The sequence below is a fragment of the Ceratosolen solmsi genome, unplaced genomic scaffold (assembly GCF_000503995.2).
Source record: "Ceratosolen solmsi marchali unplaced genomic scaffold, CerSol_1.0 scaffold45, whole genome shotgun sequence".
Taxonomy (NCBI): Eukaryota; Metazoa; Arthropoda; class Insecta; order Hymenoptera; family Agaonidae; genus Ceratosolen; species Ceratosolen solmsi.
Genome location: NW_011948436.1, coordinates 2,509,661 through 2,528,388, shown reverse-complemented (window position 1 = coordinate 2,528,388; position 18,728 = coordinate 2,509,661). Strand labels below are relative to the sequence as shown.

General features: G+C 35.9%; 2 protein-coding genes across 2 annotated transcripts in view; one reads left to right on the top strand and one right to left on the bottom strand.

The window, feature by feature from the left end:
- LOC105365093 (hsc70-interacting protein) overlaps positions 1–7,738 on the top strand; it is a 26,504-nt gene extending 18,766 nt beyond the window's left edge. The window contains exons 2-3 of the mRNA XM_011503180.1: positions 6,785–6,919; positions 7,042–7,738. Coding sequence (XP_011501482.1) covers positions 6,785–6,919; positions 7,042–7,464 — 558 coding nt within the window. The 3' untranslated portion in view covers positions 7,465–7,738. The remainder of the gene's footprint in view (positions 1–6,784; positions 6,920–7,041) is intronic.
- A 3,284-nt stretch (positions 7,739–11,022) lies between these two features.
- The window catches only part of LOC105365091 (otopetrin-1), a 55,818-nt gene continuing 48,112 nt past the window's right edge, over positions 11,023–18,728 (bottom strand). The window contains exons 4-11 of the mRNA XM_011503177.1: positions 17,841–18,066; positions 16,694–16,851; positions 15,681–15,897; positions 15,028–15,193; positions 13,727–14,168; positions 12,570–12,774; positions 11,914–12,154; positions 11,023–11,780 (exon numbers count right to left, since the gene is read on the bottom strand). Of these exons, the coding sequence (XP_011501479.1) occupies positions 11,946–12,154; positions 12,570–12,774; positions 13,727–14,168; positions 15,028–15,193; positions 15,681–15,897; positions 16,694–16,851; positions 17,841–18,066 (1,623 nt within the window). The 3' untranslated portion in view covers positions 11,023–11,780; positions 11,914–11,945. The remainder of the gene's footprint in view (positions 11,781–11,913; positions 12,155–12,569; positions 12,775–13,726; positions 14,169–15,027; positions 15,194–15,680; positions 15,898–16,693; positions 16,852–17,840; positions 18,067–18,728) is intronic.

The following is an 18,728-nucleotide window of genomic DNA, read 5'->3' as shown; positions in this document are numbered from 1 at the left end:
AGACACACGTAATCGACGACTTTGACCGCTGCTCTCGTTCGAGCTTTGGCTACGTAGATTGAATGTTAGATTTGTGCTTTGCTCCTATTATTTCCTTAAGGCATTTCCAAGTCGCGCCCCATCCGTGTCGGCAATTTTCCCTCGGTTCCTTTGGGGGGAAGCGACACTTCTTTCACGATAAATAATGTACTCTTACTCGGCTTTATCGTGCACCGTAATCGCTACGGCCGTTTTAATTTATGCTTTCGAAGGGTCAAAGTTCTATTTTGTCAGATTGAACGAAATTCTAAGCGGCAATACTTGGCTTGCGGAGTAATGTGGCGCGTGTGAGAACTTTGGAAGTGATGCGCTGATCAGCATGTGGGGAATATTGATGCGAGCCGAAGAATATTCCCATGCGTTCGTAATCGATCATTTATAAAACGGCGATAAATTCCGTTACCGTGTTCCGTCGTTACCAGAGACACGCGTCTCCGAAGCTTTCCCCCTCTTGTTTACAATACCGATTTAATCGCTCAAATATTTGTTAAGTCTTTGGTACGATATTGAAATATGCATAGCTCTTGCTCCACTAATTCATCGCTTTAGATATATCGTCGTTCGGATATGATCCCAAGTTAAAATAATTTACGACGTTTGCGTAATTTGCCTGAATTTTAACTTTTTATAGCTCTAGATTGGATAATTATACCACGAAAAAAAGCTCAGGTATTTAATTTTGTTTGAAAGAAAGTCAGTGAATGGTAACGATTCGACGAACTTAGCAAAAATTGAATTAGTTGATTAGTTTGATTAGTTACGGGCATTTGTCGCTTTTATTTAATAGAATTTTTCAGTCTATTTAACTATCGACAAATTTCATCCCTTTTCTTTTCCCATTGTACCGAAAAAAACATATAAATTAACATTACATATTAATTACATTTAAAAAAAACAAAGAAAGCAAGAAAAAAGAAGGCTTTATTGCAGTGATAATTAAAATGTAGAGTCACGTAACTTAATAAAAATGTATAAGTATAGTTCACATATTTTTGCTAAATTGCATAAAACGAATAAATAAAATTTTTTGTTGACACCATCGAATAAATGTTTCGCTATAAGATTTAGTAGTTAACGTTTTTTGAGGTCACGAGAGTGCACAATTAATACTAAAACAATTAATAACTGTAGTTCTACTTTACTAAAAGCAGATTTATAGCTGTTTAACTTATCATCGTCATCGGTAAAATGTTGCTTTAGTGCTAACTAAAGGCTAATCACAACGAGCTATTATTTTAAATTGATAATTATGAGTGGCGGCGCGCGCCTTCCAAGCGACAAATCAACAAACTTCACCTTGCAATATTTCCACAACGAAATAAATCATAATATATTTTTATTTTTTTCCCTTCTCGCCTACTCTCGACGATCCTCCTATTCTATCGCGGCTACTTACTTACGGCCAATGGCATGAACGCCGCACACACCATTGCTTCTGTTCGCATACATACCGATCGCTCATCGCATTCCTTCTCATACGTCCGCAATTTTTCTCGGTCGTTGCTCAGCGCAACTGCCCGATCATTTATTCGAACGACTATCTCCCCCCCCCCCCCCTATCCCCCTCTTTATCCCCTCTTTATCCCCTCTTTATCCCCTTTTTTATCCCCTCTTTATTTCCACCCCCCCCCAGTCATAAGCCTCTCGGTGTATGCTAACTTGCTGCTATCCGTAGTAAAGAGGGTTCGAACGCGCCAAATATAATGTGGCGAGCGAGCGGTCAGTGGCTGCGGCGAACTGCGTCCCGACACTTCGCAAAATTGGGTCTTTCTATTTACGGAGTTCCTTGGGCTTTTTGCGTACTTGTGCTTGGAACAACTTTCGTTGATAGGCTGTCGATGATGAACGAGGACCGACGACAGTGGTGCGGACAGTCCTTTTTTCTAGGCGTACTTAACTGGAGAGAGTCGCGTACACCGGCTGGTCTGTCTGTCTGTCTGTCTGTCTGTCTGTCTGTCTGTCTGTCTGTCTGTCTGTCTGTCTGTCTGTCTGTCTGTCTGTCTGTCTGTCTGTCTGTCTGTCTGTCTGTCTGTCTGTCTGTCTGTCTGTCTGTCTGTCTGTCTGTCTGTCTGTCTGTCTGTCTGTCTGTCTGTCTGTCTGTCTGTCTGTCTGTCTGTCTGTCTGTCTGTCTGTCTGTCTGTCTGTCTGTCTGTCTGTCTGTCTGTCTGTCTGTCTGTCTGTCTGTCTGTCTGTCTGTCTGTCTGTCTGTCTGTCTGTCTGTCTGTCTGTCTGTCTGTCTGTCTGTCTGTCTGTCTGTCTGTCTGTCTGTCTGTCTGTCTGTCTTTTATCTTTTAAATCTCTAAGGTATCGAGGCCGGCGATTACTATTAAAGTCAATGCGATTCGCTGGATAAAAATGCTTTGTGCCAGCTGATGAGAGGGAAAGCGCAACCGGCCGGCCGACCAAGTCCAGACTCTCTCTACTTAGGCAGCCTGCCGAGTGGCAAACAACGTTAAAAAGGCACGGAGCACGGGCGCGACAAAAATTCCCATCAAACTCTCGATGCGTTACTTGGTCCATTCCCTTCCCGAGCATCTCGATGAAATTTGGACAATTCGCTCGAAAATATGGTATGGGAGCAAGGTCGCCGCGGGGACGAGAGCGCGCGTGTGTCTGACGTTGGAGGACGCGCGACGAATCATCTCGCTCGTTTACTTTTTCCTCCCTTCAGTCACTGAAAATTCATCGATTCGCTTTTTACGCTTTGTCGGACAATTGAAACAGAAATAAGCCACGCGAGTTATGCCAAATTTTTAGATGAGGCGAGACACAAGGACAGACAGACTAGCGTTTGAACCGTGAATGGGAATAATATTGTTTCTTTCTTTATTATCTTATGCACCGCCGACCCTCGATTACTTATAGATTTTTTTTTCTTTTTATTAAAAGCTCTTGTGTCTGGAAGCCATTGATCGTTATAATAATCGATGCTGTTTAGCGTTAATCGCGCGTTATGAGTAAACATACGAAGAGACGCTATTTGGCTTACATAATGAAAAAATAAATGAAAATCAATGAATATATGCAAAGAAACACTGGAGTAAGGAAAACAGTGAAAAAACAAGTTCTCTGCGCGCCCGTGTACGTAAGAATAGAGATAGAGAGAAAGGGATGAAGTGAGATGGAGGTAGAGAGGTAGAGGTAGAGAGAGAGAGAGAGAGAGAGAGAGAGAGAGAGAGAGACAGACAGACAGACAGACAGACAGACATGCAGCGGTGCTGGGCGCCTTTATATTTAGATGTCCGGGCTGCCACCGAATAAGGTGGCTCTTCACAGTATATATCTAAAGCAGTCGCCCATCCCTTCTTTTTCGCATTTTCAAATATTCGCGACATATTACCTTGACTTTTTGCTTTGTGCGTTGGAGCAATCGATCACAAACTTTTCTGTTCTATTTTATTTAACTTGTTGTTTACGGTTCGGTATTTGGTCGCTTCGCCAATGAAGGACGATTCGACATATAACATTCGAATACATTTTCCGTTAGTTATTTGTTTCTTCGGAAGCCTAACGCGCGATCGAGTGTGCACGTTGATTTAATATTAGAAGTCATCTCACGAAAGATGCTGTAAATATTTCTTAATAATGTCGTATTATTTATAAGATTGCTTAAACATAAATTAGCGCATTTAATGAAATTTGAAATTTTTCAAATGCAAGTTGATACTAATTCAAATAATAACCATATAAGCTTAAGAGCATTATTTCGCTGTTGCAAAACAATTATAACGAAAAAGGAATTATTTGTTAAACGGTACAATTTTAGCCTTGATATTGCAAAAAAACAATTTACAAAGAAGCCACTCGCAGACATTTACCTTATTTATTATTAATGTTTGAATTATTTGATATTCCATTTCTTAGATTATCCAAAAGTGCATTGACGTTTTATTCTTAAAATATATTTTGCAGTTTATTTGTTGTCGACAATTACATATAAATTTAATATATGATTGATTCATTTGACATTTTTTTTAGTTTAATTTTTAGAATTAATCGTTAACGACAATCTCAATAACAGTCGGAAATAAATTATTAAGCGAGGTTTTGTTTTTCATTTTATGAAAATTTATATATTATTATTATTATTATTCATTATTATTCATAACAGATAATGCCAATATTCGTGTCGAATATGTAAAACGAATGTTCTAAATGTAAAACAACAATATTCATAGACCGTAGAGACTTTCCAGCAAATAATCTATCTGTCTTCGTTACTACATGAAGCCAAATTATCCCTTTATTTTCGCTTACGACTTACCTTAATCTCGTACCATCGTATAATCATTTACCCAATTGAACTTCATTTAAGTTCTCATGAAATAATGGTGTAGAAATATTAATTAAAGTATTAATTTAATTTTTACTGTATTTTAGTGAAATTTTTCATATTTGCGTATATAAACACCAGAATGAATCGCATATATCGAGATATAAATAACTGTTTAATTAATTATAATATTTTAAATATAAGTATTGACGTCCAAGGTAGGTATACAATTATAAATTTTTTTTTTGAACTTACATAATTTACATAATTTAATTTTGTTCTTTTGCGACTTTTATTCAATCTACAAGAATCTTGAAATAGATATTATTTTAGTAAAAATTTAGAATTCAAAGATTTATATATCGATCACGTAGACAAGTGAATTTATTCATATGAGATAAAATAACATTGAACGTTATATAAGACTCATAATGGAAAATCAAATTTTATTAACAGTATTAGATATAAAAATTCGAATCAAATTTGCAGAGTGGAATGTAGATTAATAGACGTTAAAAAAATTATTTCTTATACATGTTAATTCATATATAATTAATTATGTAAATAGAGCGAGCGATGAAAGGTAAATAAAAAATATTGATAATTAATTGTAAAACTTATTATTTTCTTAGCTTTCTAATTTTATCATTCGTACGTCTGTTTTCATTCGGTATAAACCATTGGCGGATTATTTAAATCGTAAATAACTTTTTATCAAATTGTCGACAGTCTCCAGCGCATGTGAGATTTTTAGAGGAAGGAATTAGGATTATTACTCCTCTTTGGAATTATTAATTTCTGAATTTCACTGACGATTTAAAGGATATTAAATGAAACATATCTTTATAGTCTTTACTGCTATGTTTGTATGCTACGATAAAAGCAGAAATTTATTATATACTTGTATAAGCTTCAACTGTAAATAAAATAATCTATAATAATTGAGCATACATATACAAAACTTACATTATTGTAAAATCGTTATTTTTATACGGTATTAGGTTTGTTGTTGTTGTTGTTGTTGTTGTTGTTGTTGGTTTTTTTTTTTTTTTTTTTTTTTTTTTTTTAAATACATTATAAGCAAGGGAAATAGAATTAGGCAATAAGTCACTCGCAACGATGATTTTAAATATAAGGAACACCAGGAATAACAGCTCGACCAATTCAACGTAGATTAAAGCATCGATAATTCAAGTCGGCAATCCAAAGGATAATTCTTAAGCCACTCATGACATCGCTGACATCGACAGTCCTAATGATATGACGTGGACTAGACGACAGCCAATTGGCCAGTTTGCGGTCTATTATTAAACATTAAAAGGCCCATGACGTGACAATTGCCAAGGTCGAATATGACCGTCAGCTCGAGATGTTTCACACGAGATTATGATTTAGTGTTTAAATATCATCTCCTCTTCGCCCCTCAGCCGCCCTCCCTAACACACATAACGTGCGAAGATGCTAATAATACATTCACGAGACGGCAGACGCTATTACTCTAATGAATTATCTTTTTGGATCTCCTACTTTAATGCGTAATGCAGCCGTTGTCGTTGTGAATATATATATATATATATATATTTATATGTAAGAATCTGGATTGGAGAAAGGGTAACTGTGAAAATCTTTCAACTTTTCGTACGTGCACCGATCGAAACGAGCAAACCTCGTACTTTCACTCGATCGAAATGTTCTCAAAATACCAAGATTCAAGTTAAAAAACAAGCAGTTAGAGATATCCTTGATTAAATAGTAAGATTAATGATTTAATATTAAATTATTGATCTTTAGCTTTGTTTGTTTTTTTTTTTTTGTTTACTGTAAATCGATGTTTACTTATGGATACGTAATCTTAGCATCGTATTAAGAATAAATATATAAATTTTGTTTAATCAACCATTCCTTCTTCAAAGCTCATATGAAATTTCGAAATACCGTGAAGATATTTCAACATTCGGCGAGTGGAAAAATAAAACTGATATTTAAAAGCAATGGAAAACACGTTATCGCAGCTTTCCATAAATGTAATATGACAATTGTTCTAAGACAATTTTATAATTTTATTATTACATTATCGATTAATATTCTTACCGAATAATTGAATGAAATAGAATAGAGCTCCCACATAATTAACGTTTATAATGTTTTATATCTAATATACAAAATGTTAATATTGTATGCGCCTCGTTATCATCATCATCGGCGTTATCATCCTCATTTATAATACTCGTAGCATACAATTGTTGTAATTAAGAATGGGTCATTTTTAAAATAATAATCTGAATCGGTTATTTTTGTCATATTATTAGTTCTATATATTTTGTGAAAGAATTGAAATATTATGGGTCACTTGTAAAACGAATCGATCAAATTGTGCATTTAAAAACAAAAAAAACAAAAAAAAATGTAACCCCACGACAGAAAATAATGAAGGCAGTTAAGTTATATATAAATTACGTCTGTTTCTTTCAGAATTCCGGAATATCAAAGTCAGCGTCAGCCACGGCTACTGGGACAGCGAACGCAAACGCGGCTCCTGGCAATTTTCCGAATTTGGGCCAATTCAGTCATCTCCTTACGGATCCCACTTTTTTAGCGGCTTTTCAGGTAACCGTTTTCACTTCTGTTTGACCATAATTTTATCATTTTAAGCAATAATTTTTAAGAATTTTTGTTTTCGACATTGGGAATTGTCAGTTATGCTTATAGTAAATCATTATTACTTTCAGGATCCAGAGATACAGGCAGCATTCCAGGATGTTTTAAAAAATTCTTTCAATATATCAAAGTACCAGAATAATCCTAAGGTTATGGGACTCATCAACAGTATGCTTTCGAAATTTGGCGGAAGCAATCCAAACGCGGGTGCGACGGGCAATTTGGGAAATGCAGGAAACCCGGGCAACTTGGGTAATTTGGGTAACTTAGGAAATCTCGGTAACTGGGGTAACTTGGGAAACCTAGGTAACTTGGGTAACTTAGGCAATTTAGGCAACTTAGGCAACTTAGGTAACTTAGGCAACTTAGGCAATATGGGTAACATGGGACTTCAGGATATCTTGGCCAATTTGTCCAATAATGCTGGTGCAGCGGGTGGAACGACGCCACGAACGCAGCCTCCACCATCCAATTACGATGACTTGCCCGATTAAATGCATCAAACGATTATGCAGCTGAATTCTTAATTGTGCGGCTGCTCTCAAGATGTACGTACTATTAAGATGTTCACGGATGACTTTATTCTTTCCATGCAAGAGACAATAATGATTGACTTGTAGCTGCATTTTTTATTTAATATTTTATATATATATATTTATTAAAAATGATGCAAATTTCAGTGAAACACAATAACAATGTACTTTGGAATGTAAATTTACGCTTTCGTCTTTCCACTTTATTGAACACCGTCGAACTAATGAATTTATCTTGTGTATAAAAAATACTTTAAACAATTTCAAAATTAATGGCAATTAATGAAACTATCATAACAAAACAAAAATAAAGCATTTTTTTTTTATTATTATTTTCTAGAAATTATAAAATCTTTTCTACAAAAGCATTTGCATTTATATACAAAGTATTATTGATTTGAATGTAATATCGATTTTGTGTTTCGATTAAATGTTCTAAGATTATATAATATTCGTAAGATGTCTTTGTGAGAATATCACGTTACATATAGCATTAATAAAATTTTAATTAAAAAAACTTTAGTTAAAAAGCTACGTTAATTGTCTCCATTAATTGCTCTGGCTGGTCTTCTTTTTTTTTTTTACTCATAATAAATATATTGGTTAATGCGCCTACGGCAATGAATTTTTATTGCATTTTTATTGCATAAACGATTGATTAAATGATCATTTATCGATTGAAAATCTATCAATGCACGCAGATATATTAAATTGAATGTTCAAGCACTTTGTTGTCTTCTTAAAGGGTGTAAAAAAAAAAAAAAAAAAAAACTTCGGTCGCACTTACTCTCTACCATTGTGTCATATTAAGTTATAAATACCCATATAAAGTTATATCAGTAATGATTTTCAAGTAATATAAATATTATAATATTATGTTCCATTCTCTTGAGATCGTCGTCTCTTTATCTTTGCGAGGGGAGTACGAGCGGCGATTAACCGCTCGCTGATTAAGGTAATTAGACAGATACTGAATTCGCTCATCTAAACATCAATTCTCTTGAAAACACGTGAATAATAATTGTATTGACACACCGACGTTTCATCAATGTTTAGCTGAATGTTTGTATTTTATCGCTGTGTGTTTTAATGTCGTATTATGAATTCTTTAAAAAATTAATTTTGAAATTAATTCACATACGTAAGAAGTCAAATAAATGAACAAAAGAACAACCAGTTTACCTATTAATATACAATGCATAGAGTGAATTAAATGAACATTAGAAATTTCTCATAGCAAGGTCAGGACGTTTGTTACTCTACAAAATAGCCACTAACTCCGAGCGATAAATTTAGATAAGAGACAGAATAGAAATTTATTGAATAAAGGCATTGGTAAGCATGAGATATAGTTTGACACTCGAATTTGAAGAAGAAGAAAAAATTTACTGCCATTGCTTTGGATACTATATGTTTAGCATAAGCCATTCGATTGAATTCTGTAATCTGATGGACACTTATATATTCCATTCGAGGGACATTAGTTCCGATTAATAGCTTTATAATTGCGAAAAATTATAGGAAATGTAATACGTACGTCACGTACAATATAAATGTAATACCATATTTGCTTCTTATGAAATTAATTATCGATTAAATGCTTGCGATTGAAAAGAATTTCTCGATCGCAGCTTCGTAATGAGCATGTATTTAAATATTTACATAGGTACACACTATAAAACGATGTAACATTACATAATATTATTAAAATCGTAAAGTCAATATTTGATGTAAATTCATACAATTCTTAATGTGTAGATTTTCTACTTGTTTTTTTTTTTAATAAAAAAATAATAAATAAAAAAAATACCAAGACGACAATTTCACGGGTGTTGATTCAATGCAGATGAAGAAAGGGGGAATGATATTTTATTCTCTATTTGATCTATTGATATTTTTTATTCTCGTTCTCAATTTTGCAAAAAAAAAAAAAATAATTTTTTTTTTTTTTTTTTTTTTTTTTTAAATACAATCGCCATTGTAATGCATATTAAGCATTACATAATGGCTGCGCAAACGTAGTAATTTGTCTAATTTATGTAATAATTATTTATAAAATATCTAGCTTAAGAATTATTAGGATCGTCCGATTGTAGAAGAAGATGCCGAATATTTAAAAAATATTTTATTTAAAATTTGCATTTTGTAATTCTATACAATTTTTAATTGGTTCGAAACAAATTATATGCTTATTTAATTGATATTTACGATTTAAAAATTAATGTATTTACTATATTAGTCTTGAATTTTTTTTTAATAAAGATGTCGAAGTAAACACTCTTATCAATTTTAATTATACATCCTTACAAGCATTATACTTTAATACGCACGTTTGTTGTTTTATTTTCTTTTGCCATTATACAACAGAGTTAAACAGAAAAAAAAAAGATTATATATACAAAAGATTTAATGTCTACGTCTATAAAAAAAAATACTGTTTTAATAGTAAATCTCTTGAATTATTACTGTATACAATAAAAATAATAAAAAGTTTACTCTTAAGAGTAAGCACAATGGCTGGCTGATTAGATATAGTCGCTATAAATCTCGAATCAATAATTCATCAGCGGATTCGAAAGGGACAGAGTATGAGTATGAAAAGCTTTCTTATTACACTATTCGCTTAAGAACTTATATTAGTTTTATTCTTTTGTCGTGAAAGCCCTTATAAATCCTGTTGCTTAGTCTTGAAATAGCCGATTAATTGCATTAAAGTTGCATGCATATAAGTCATCTCTTATGGATATTTTAAAGTCTAAAAATGTATTTGTAAGGAAAGAATATTTTTTATTTTTAAATTTTTTTTTTTTTTTTTTTTTTTTTTATATATATACATTAATAAAAAATTATGTTTGAAAAAATTTATTATTCATGTTAGTTGGGCTATCTAGAAGTTAGTAGGTTAATGCTATTAAATAAGTAGTATCGAGCGTATGTGCCGATTCTTTTCGTTGAAAATGAGATTGATCGTTACAGTTTCCATAGGTCCATTTTTCAATAAATTGAATATTGATATTAAGTATATTGATGGGAAATCAGCAGATAATTCGATATTTGACGAGGATTTTTTTTTTTTTTTTTTTTTTTTTTTTAAGATATTAGTTTTAAGAATTACTCGATTAAAATATAAGTTTTATCGAGAAAACAATTATTTTAGATCGGCAATAAATTAGTAAAGACAAATATTGATTATACATCTGTTAAGTATAAACATTATTTATGCTGTATTTAATAAAATTTCGGAAATAAATATTATTATAAAGTTTTGTAAGGGATCCATCCTACCTTTCAATATTCTAAGCCAATATTCTATTCCTACAGACTACTTGCGAATGCAGGATCCTGTAATATAAACTTAAAGTCACAAGTACGTACATCCCATACACACTTTGTAATAAGAGATTTTGATTAAGCATATAAAACATAAATAACGAATTGTTTATTATTATAATCAACGCTAATAATAAAACTAATTTTCTTTCTATGTGTGTTTCCATTCTTCTCTTAATATTTTTAAGTTATTACGCCGCCCACATAAGTTATTGCAATTGCCATTAATTGAAATTACTTCAATTCCGTAAGTTCAATTAAAATTGATATTCATTTATCCAGTCTCGCGATTAATATTTAATTTATAGCAAAAGAATGCCCAAAGTACTTGTTAAAACTATATACAGAAAATGCATTCCATCGCCTTATTATATTCTACGATATTCGCAAGATACAAATTGATAATAATAAATAGTTTCGGAGATACTAAAGTAACAGCAAGAGCAGCAGCAAACGACACCGAATTGCTTACCACTTGCCGTGCGTTTGTCCGAAAATTGTTCGCGACGGCCTTCCATCCAAATGATAACAAAGAACTAACACGCTCATCACGTGGCGTCCATTGCACGAAATAGAGATAGAGAGAAAAAACGGTTGGCGTCTGCGGGCTTTAAAGTTCTCAGGCTCGTCTGATCTTAAGCATGTGGAGGTTCGGGTGCCATGGCACTTTGCGGAAGGTCGAGGTCCTGGCGACGACTCCCCCAAATTCGTCCTCGCTCGGGCGCTCGCGCTTCCTCGGGGGTCGCCGGCGTCGAGAAGCGCCTCGTGGCGTCGACGGACCGAGGCTCGGCTCCAGGTACAGCCAGCTCGCGCTCTCCGTATAAGGGTGTAGATAGCCGCTCTTGTGACTGTTGCACGAGCCACGCCGGACGTCCAGCTTGACATTGCGTCGCCTGTAGCGACAGTTATTGGGCTTGCGGTTGTCGCTCCAGGTCCTCGGCTTAAACCTGAAATGACAGGTGAGTTTAGTATCGATCACAAAGCTACACAAATAAGCGGGCATTAGATAGAGTTCGAGGGCAGACGTGAGAGGGATGCCAAGGACAGCGAGATTACTTATAATACTTTAGTCTGGAGTACCTGGAGGCAAAGTTTTCAGCCACTCTGTGTCGTCAGTTGAGTGGATGGTCGCTCTTGAGTGTCCTATAGCATTTGTTCCACGCCTCCAGCAACAAGACGCAGCTGTGGAATCGATAGAAGATTAGCAGAGGCAAGCCGATCCTGGATATGATGCCCCATGCCAGGACACCGAAAAATCTCAGCTGTAATTCCTGCGATATCCAGTTCTGCGTGACAACGGTATCGAAGGCCCACAGTACCGCTGCAAAAAATCGATCGATCCATAAATCAGTTATCAGGTGCATTGTTGCGCGCGCGTTGTAAATATTTTGAAGATCGTAAAAGCTATTCGTTGCAGCTTTCACAGGAATATTTGTTCAATTAATTTGAAAATGTAGAAACAAATTTAAAGACTCGTCGTCTTTTATTGCGGACAACGATGCTCTGTCGTGGGAACAGAGGTTGGACAATTTCTCTCTTTCCATCACTGAATATCCACGAGCTTGTTAATCATACAAATTATAAAAGCATGAAATATTCAGTTTATCGCATGATTTTTAATTTTTCTATTGTATTTCTTTGTTTTTTTTTTTTTTTTTTTTTTTTTTTTTTTTTTTTTTTTTTTTTTTGTAAGTTGGTTCTCTTGATTAGGGAGTGTTCCTCTCGACAATACGTACCATTACTAAACAGCAGAAACGTGATGATCTGCCGGCCTGGCTTGGCTATGATTTGGAAGCGCGTGATGCAACATCTCTTGGAGGCCTCGGCTATGAGTGTACTTTGTGCGAAGCACTGGAGTAATTGTAGAACCGACGCCGCAAGGAGCATCGTGTGCCTCCCGCGCATATCCTCGATGTCCTTGTTGGGCTCGAGTCCGGGCGCCTGGCAAAAATAATTCAATCTTAAGGAGATTGACCATAATTGGTATATTCGCTTTAGGGAAGACATTATTATAACGCATTATTTACCATTATTTACAATGTGAATAATACGCAGATTGTTTAACGCGACACACACGCACATACACTGAGCAGGTTTCTTTAAGTTTTTACCTTAAATAGGCTAGATACTATGTATTAAATGTATATATAGGAAATTATTAAATTCAAAATTACGATTTAATTCGACTGGGAAACAAAAGCTTTGCCAATGAAATCTAAGCAATTTATAAACAATTTATAAATGTACAAGTGTATCATTTATTGCCAAGCATTAATCGACATTATCTTCTTGAAGCTTTCACAATTGCTCCCGATGATTATTAGATTATTATAAAATTAAATAAAGTACACTTTACCCTCTTCTAGAAATGAGAATACGTTTGGTTTCTCCTTCTCTACTGTTATCATTAATCACCATTAATGTTGTAAAATAATAATAAGTTCCATTAAGAAAGTGGAATTGCGATTTGTTCGTTCCTTAGAGGATAATAGGGAATTATTAGAAAAAGGATTGCTATTGCTGAGAAGGGGCTCTTTAACTCGTATGACGACATTTTAACATTCGAAATGCTCGTCGAATATTTATGTTGGTAGACGTGAAAATTATTGTTCGCGTTACGCACGGCTGCCATCTAATAAGCTACAAGCCATCGCAACACCAATCTAAAGCTTTAAAGTAAAACAATTAGTTGGAATCGCTTGGAAGCGTTGACCGATCGAAGCCGATTGACAATGTATGTGCGATCATTGCGGTGAGTAGAGATCGGGAGGTTGTCGGCGAGAAATTGTCCTGCATTGTTATTGAGTGGGACCGTTATCCCACGGTTAATGACGAGTACAGAAGGTGCGCGGATGCTGTTAGGACGGCAAAGAAAGTACGTGTAAAAATGCACCTCCAAGGTAGCCAGCGAGCAGGCGCAGACGACGATGGTGAAGACCGAGTAGAGCTGGACACCGAAGAGGGCGACGTTCGAGAGGAGGGTGTCGAGTGGAGCGGGCAGCCTCGAGACGACGGACATCTGCCTGATCTGGACGAGGCCGCTGGCGGTCATGAGACCGCTGAGTGCGAGTATGCCGATGAGAGTGCCGCAGGTGAGCCAGGAAAGGGTCGCCGACGGGAAGTGATCGTCCTCGCGCACCACCAGGAATATTAGGATGACGACGATACCGGCGACCATGCAGAGGATGCCGAGGAAGAGGCCTTTGCTCGAGCCGTCGCAGCCGATACGCCCGGAACTCGGCAGATCCTTCATGCTGTGAAACTTCTTGTGCAGCAGCCGAGCCGAGCGGCCGACGTTCTGGCCCATCACGAACGTCACCGCCGCCGCTATCAGGCTGCGGAAGGGCAACGCGCTTGAGATTAATCGCCAGGGGGAGGGGAGAGATGAGTACGCGACGCGGCCGGGAATCGCGCTTCTGATGGGCTTTTAATGATAACGATAATTACGGCCGATAGGTGCCAAAGCGATAATTGATGTCCTCGTTAGTCGGCGCGCTCGAGATGACGTCCTTGATGGATGAACCTGTACTTAAATTCCCGGGCAGGGTTGGAAGGGAAATTTTCACGAGCGATAAACGCGACTCGCGCTCTCCGCCCTTATCTCCCTGTAATGACCAGCAGTCCTCTTCTATTTTTACGAGGAAATAAATTTTTTTCTTAACGTAATTACGGTCGTGTACATCTAGTGCGCTTGTAATATCACGGCGGTCATGGCATATCTTGATAAGATTTTAATAAAAGTAAATGGCTACGTTCTACATCGTAGACCAATGATTCGGTTTTTACGGTGCATATATTTATTTGTTTGTTTTTGTTTTTATTTTTATTTTTATTGATTTTATTTATTTATTTATTTATTTATTTATTTATTTAGTTATTTATTTATTTTTTTTTTTATTTTTTTTTTAATTTTTTGAAACTATTTTAACTAATGCGCGACATTCGATTTCGTTTCGATAGGTAACGTACAAAGAAGAATAATTTAATGAAAACAATAAGGATACCGATTTTTATAACCGATAATAAGCGATGGTTCTGTTCTTTTTTGTTTTGTTTTATTTAACCAATCAACGTTCAACTGTTTACTTGATCTTTAATTCTAATCTAAAAAAAAAAAGAAAAAAAAAAAAAAAAAAAAAAAAAAAAAAAAAGAACAAATAACGTCCTTCTTGATAGATCTCTGTAGTCAAGTACCTGAATTGTACGATGAAGGGATAAAGAAAAGGCATACTCGACGTCCAAAGTTGACCCAAAGTATTTGTATTTAGGCACTCTTGTAAAGCTACAACTTGCGAAATTTGCTCCTGAGAAATTGGTTCGTATCTATCCACTGGATTATAATTCTGATAGGGCAACTCGTCTGAAAATTGTTCTCATTAATAATTTAAATAGAAATATATCTTAAAAAATCAGCGGTAGATGATATTAGAATTTAAAAAATAGCTTTGCCCGATTTTTCTTCTTTATACCTATATTTTTAAATTAAAATATTCAAATTCACATCTTCCATGTGTGTATACTTGCTAAGAAGGCATTGAAATTTCTTAGCATTTTATGCCAATGTCTATATAAAAATTTAAAGATAAATGCTTCTCGTCACGATAAATTCAATAGTAATAATAATCCATAAAAATCAGTTAAACTTTTAAAATAGCACATGTAGCAATTGCTGCGTATATTTTAGATTTTAATTATCGCGACTCGGTCGTAGAAAAGACAGTACCATTAGTTCATTAAATTTTAGTAAGTGAAACAAAAAAAAAAATAAAAAAAAATAGCAGTTTCCCAAAAATCGAAGTGGATTTCTCAATAAAACGAGAAAAATTTGAGATGACAAATTCGTTTACCAGAAACTTCTCGCGTCTGCTTCGTGAGCGATCCTGGGAATCGTCGGAGATTGAGGGGTGATGCACCGGTCAATGGTCCCCGTTGGGCCACGTGCACGAAGTAGGTCCACTCCTGAGCCGAGTCCCAGATAACAAGGCGGGCCCAGACGGCGATATTCGTCGCTGCGAGATGCGTGAAGCCAAATCGCGCGGCTAGCCCGAATTTTTCCACCAGCACCTGTTTTAACAGTTCGTGACGATAGTTTATGAATTGTGAAAAGGGTAAAGCGACGGGTTTTTCTTCATTTCGCCATAGGAATCCGCGTGATCTAGCCAGAGCTTCCACGTGAATTAAGCATATTGGAATAGACGGAGAAAAGATGGATAGATAGATAGATAGACAGAGAGAGGTAGAGAGAGAGAGAGAGAGAGAGAGAGAGAGAGAGAGCCGGTCTTTTAAATATTTAAAATACCACAACTCACTTTATAATATAGAGCAATGTATGTGTAGTTTGAGTGAGGGTAGAGTAATAAGGGATAAGAAGAGACGTAAGTTACTGTTGGCCATTTGTTGCCAATGTGCAATGACACCCTCGAAAGATCAAGATTTCTTTCATTTTGGAATTTGCAAGGCTTATTTGAAATCAGTGATATTGAATAAGAGTAGTCGCCATGGCGTTGCGAAAAAAATCAAAGTGAAATGCGTTCCTCCTTTCGCGCATTTGAATGAAAGATTCTCACGATGAGATTTTCCAGAGCATGACAGACGCGCCGAGACACCGTCGGCGAGAAGAATTAATTCACAAAAGCACCAAAAAACAAAAAAAAAAAAAAAAAAACATGAACAAGAAAAAGAAAATAAAAAATAAAACAATTCATGCGACTTTTCAAGATAATTAATTTTACAATCGTAGCGAATCTCGGAATTCATAAAGTCTTCGTTTGGCTAAAAAGAAAAGAAAAGAAAAGAAAAGAAAAAAAAGGAAAGAAAAGAAGAAAAAAATCCTCTACTCGATAGTATCGCAATCACGTACTTGAGAGTTGACGAAGAGGAAGTGCATCTGTAAGAAAGTGAAGAGTCCGTGGAGCACCGGATGAACGAAGATAACGTCGTTGAGACACTCGGCGCCTTGCATCATCGAATGCATCGCCATCTCCAGCCCATTAAATACCAGCGTGGCCAGGCCAAAAACTGGAAAATAAATTTATGCTCGCGCTACCTATCGGCCTAATTAAGTAGCTTATTTTATGCCGTGAAATGCATAAAGTCGTTACGTAAATTTAAATCTCGAGATGAGGTATAGCCAGGTATAGCCGACATGTTTGCTTGTACTCGGTAATAAAATGGCGGCCGAGACTAAAACGTTGATTGCGCGCAATATGTCGCGTTATTTCGAATGAATGGCTTTTACGAGCGTTATTACCATCACTTAGACAGCTGTGTTTTCATAAAAATTTTCAATACAATATGATTTGTAGCTATTGAGGATTCTCCATTTAGCTTCACGACCGTGAGACGCGACATTACTAATTGCTATTAATTATCCATCGTACTCGTCGGTAATACTGTCTGATTAGAAAGATGGAATTACAGTTACGCCCCTACGCCCTCAAATTCATTACTCGCGATCAAAAGTTTCTCCTTTCTCCCATAATGTCGTGCATTTTCATTGCCAAAATCAGGGGAATCTGGGCGAAACGTCATATATGCGCATTCGCATGTGAAATGGAAAAGTAAGCCAAAGCGCTACTTTAAACGAAAGTATATTGCAAATCACTTGCGTTATACCGGAAATCTAATTAATCAGATTAATCCAAGTCAGCTTGGCAGTTACGTGCGAATAAAAGTGAGCGCCCTTACTAATGACTCGGACAATCTTCGCGTATTAATGACGTAGCAAACCGTTGATAAAAAAAAAAAAAAAAAAAAAAAAAAAAAAAAAAAAAAAAAAAAATAAATAAATAAATAAACAAATAAATAAATAAAAAAACAAATAAAAATAAGTATCTGGAAAAAATACATAAATCAGAGAATAAGAATTTAATTGACAATAAGGGCTCGCGATAATCGTAATTTCTCAAGGCGTCCGATTGATCGTCATCGAAATTAGCCAGAAGCTGAGCGAGGACAGGTTAATAATTACGAGGCATCCGCAGCTCCGTTCGACAAACTCAACTCACGCAATGCGCCAACGCGAATGTAGAAGCTGGTCGGCGAGGTCCTCGCCCTGGATATATGAGCCCGCTTGAGCGAGCCGAACCTCGTGAGGGAGGCGCCGCCGAGCTCCGCGTCCTGGAAGCCCGTCGTCCCTGAGCGGATGCTGCCACAGCTGTCGATCAGCACCCATATGTAGATGCCGATTATCACAGCGATGCTGCCCACGTACATGTACATGAGGAAGATGCCCTGTAGGTGGTGAGAAGAAATTTTTAATCGGTCTTATTACGTGGATGATGTCGGGATGATGATGGGACTGGGATTACAGTGAGAGCCAAGATATTCGAGGGTGATGACTTTGGTACCGTTGTCCACGTGTTACGGAGACCGCGTTAAAGAATTTGCGTCGTTTGCACATTGGAGGTTTCGAGGCTCGTTATTTACGAGATCAAAGTTGATAAAAGCGCGCGCTCAAGCCGTTGCTCTCTTGCTTTTCAAACGAATGATGTCTCGAATCCTCGAGATATATTTTAATTCTCCATATGTGACTAATTACGTGACATATCCTGATCTAATAATTAAATTTGTTAATAACTATTAATCAGCAATATTGACTTTCGGCGTGTCACGCGAGTCATCCGAGTTAAAGAAATAAAAAAAAAAAAAAAAAAAAAAAAAAAAAAAAAAAAGAAGTAAAGTTGCTTGCAGCGCATTTCAACATCATGCGCTTATTGGCTAATAATTTTAATTCTTCAACGGATTACCGTATAATTTTTCAAATATTTTAAAGGGAATCTATGTGCTTTTAACGCTTCTTAAATAAAACTAGCACGATATACTCCGCGGTCTTGACAAACCCATCGTACAAACGGCATTCCGGGGCAATGAATTTATTAAAACAAATATTACGC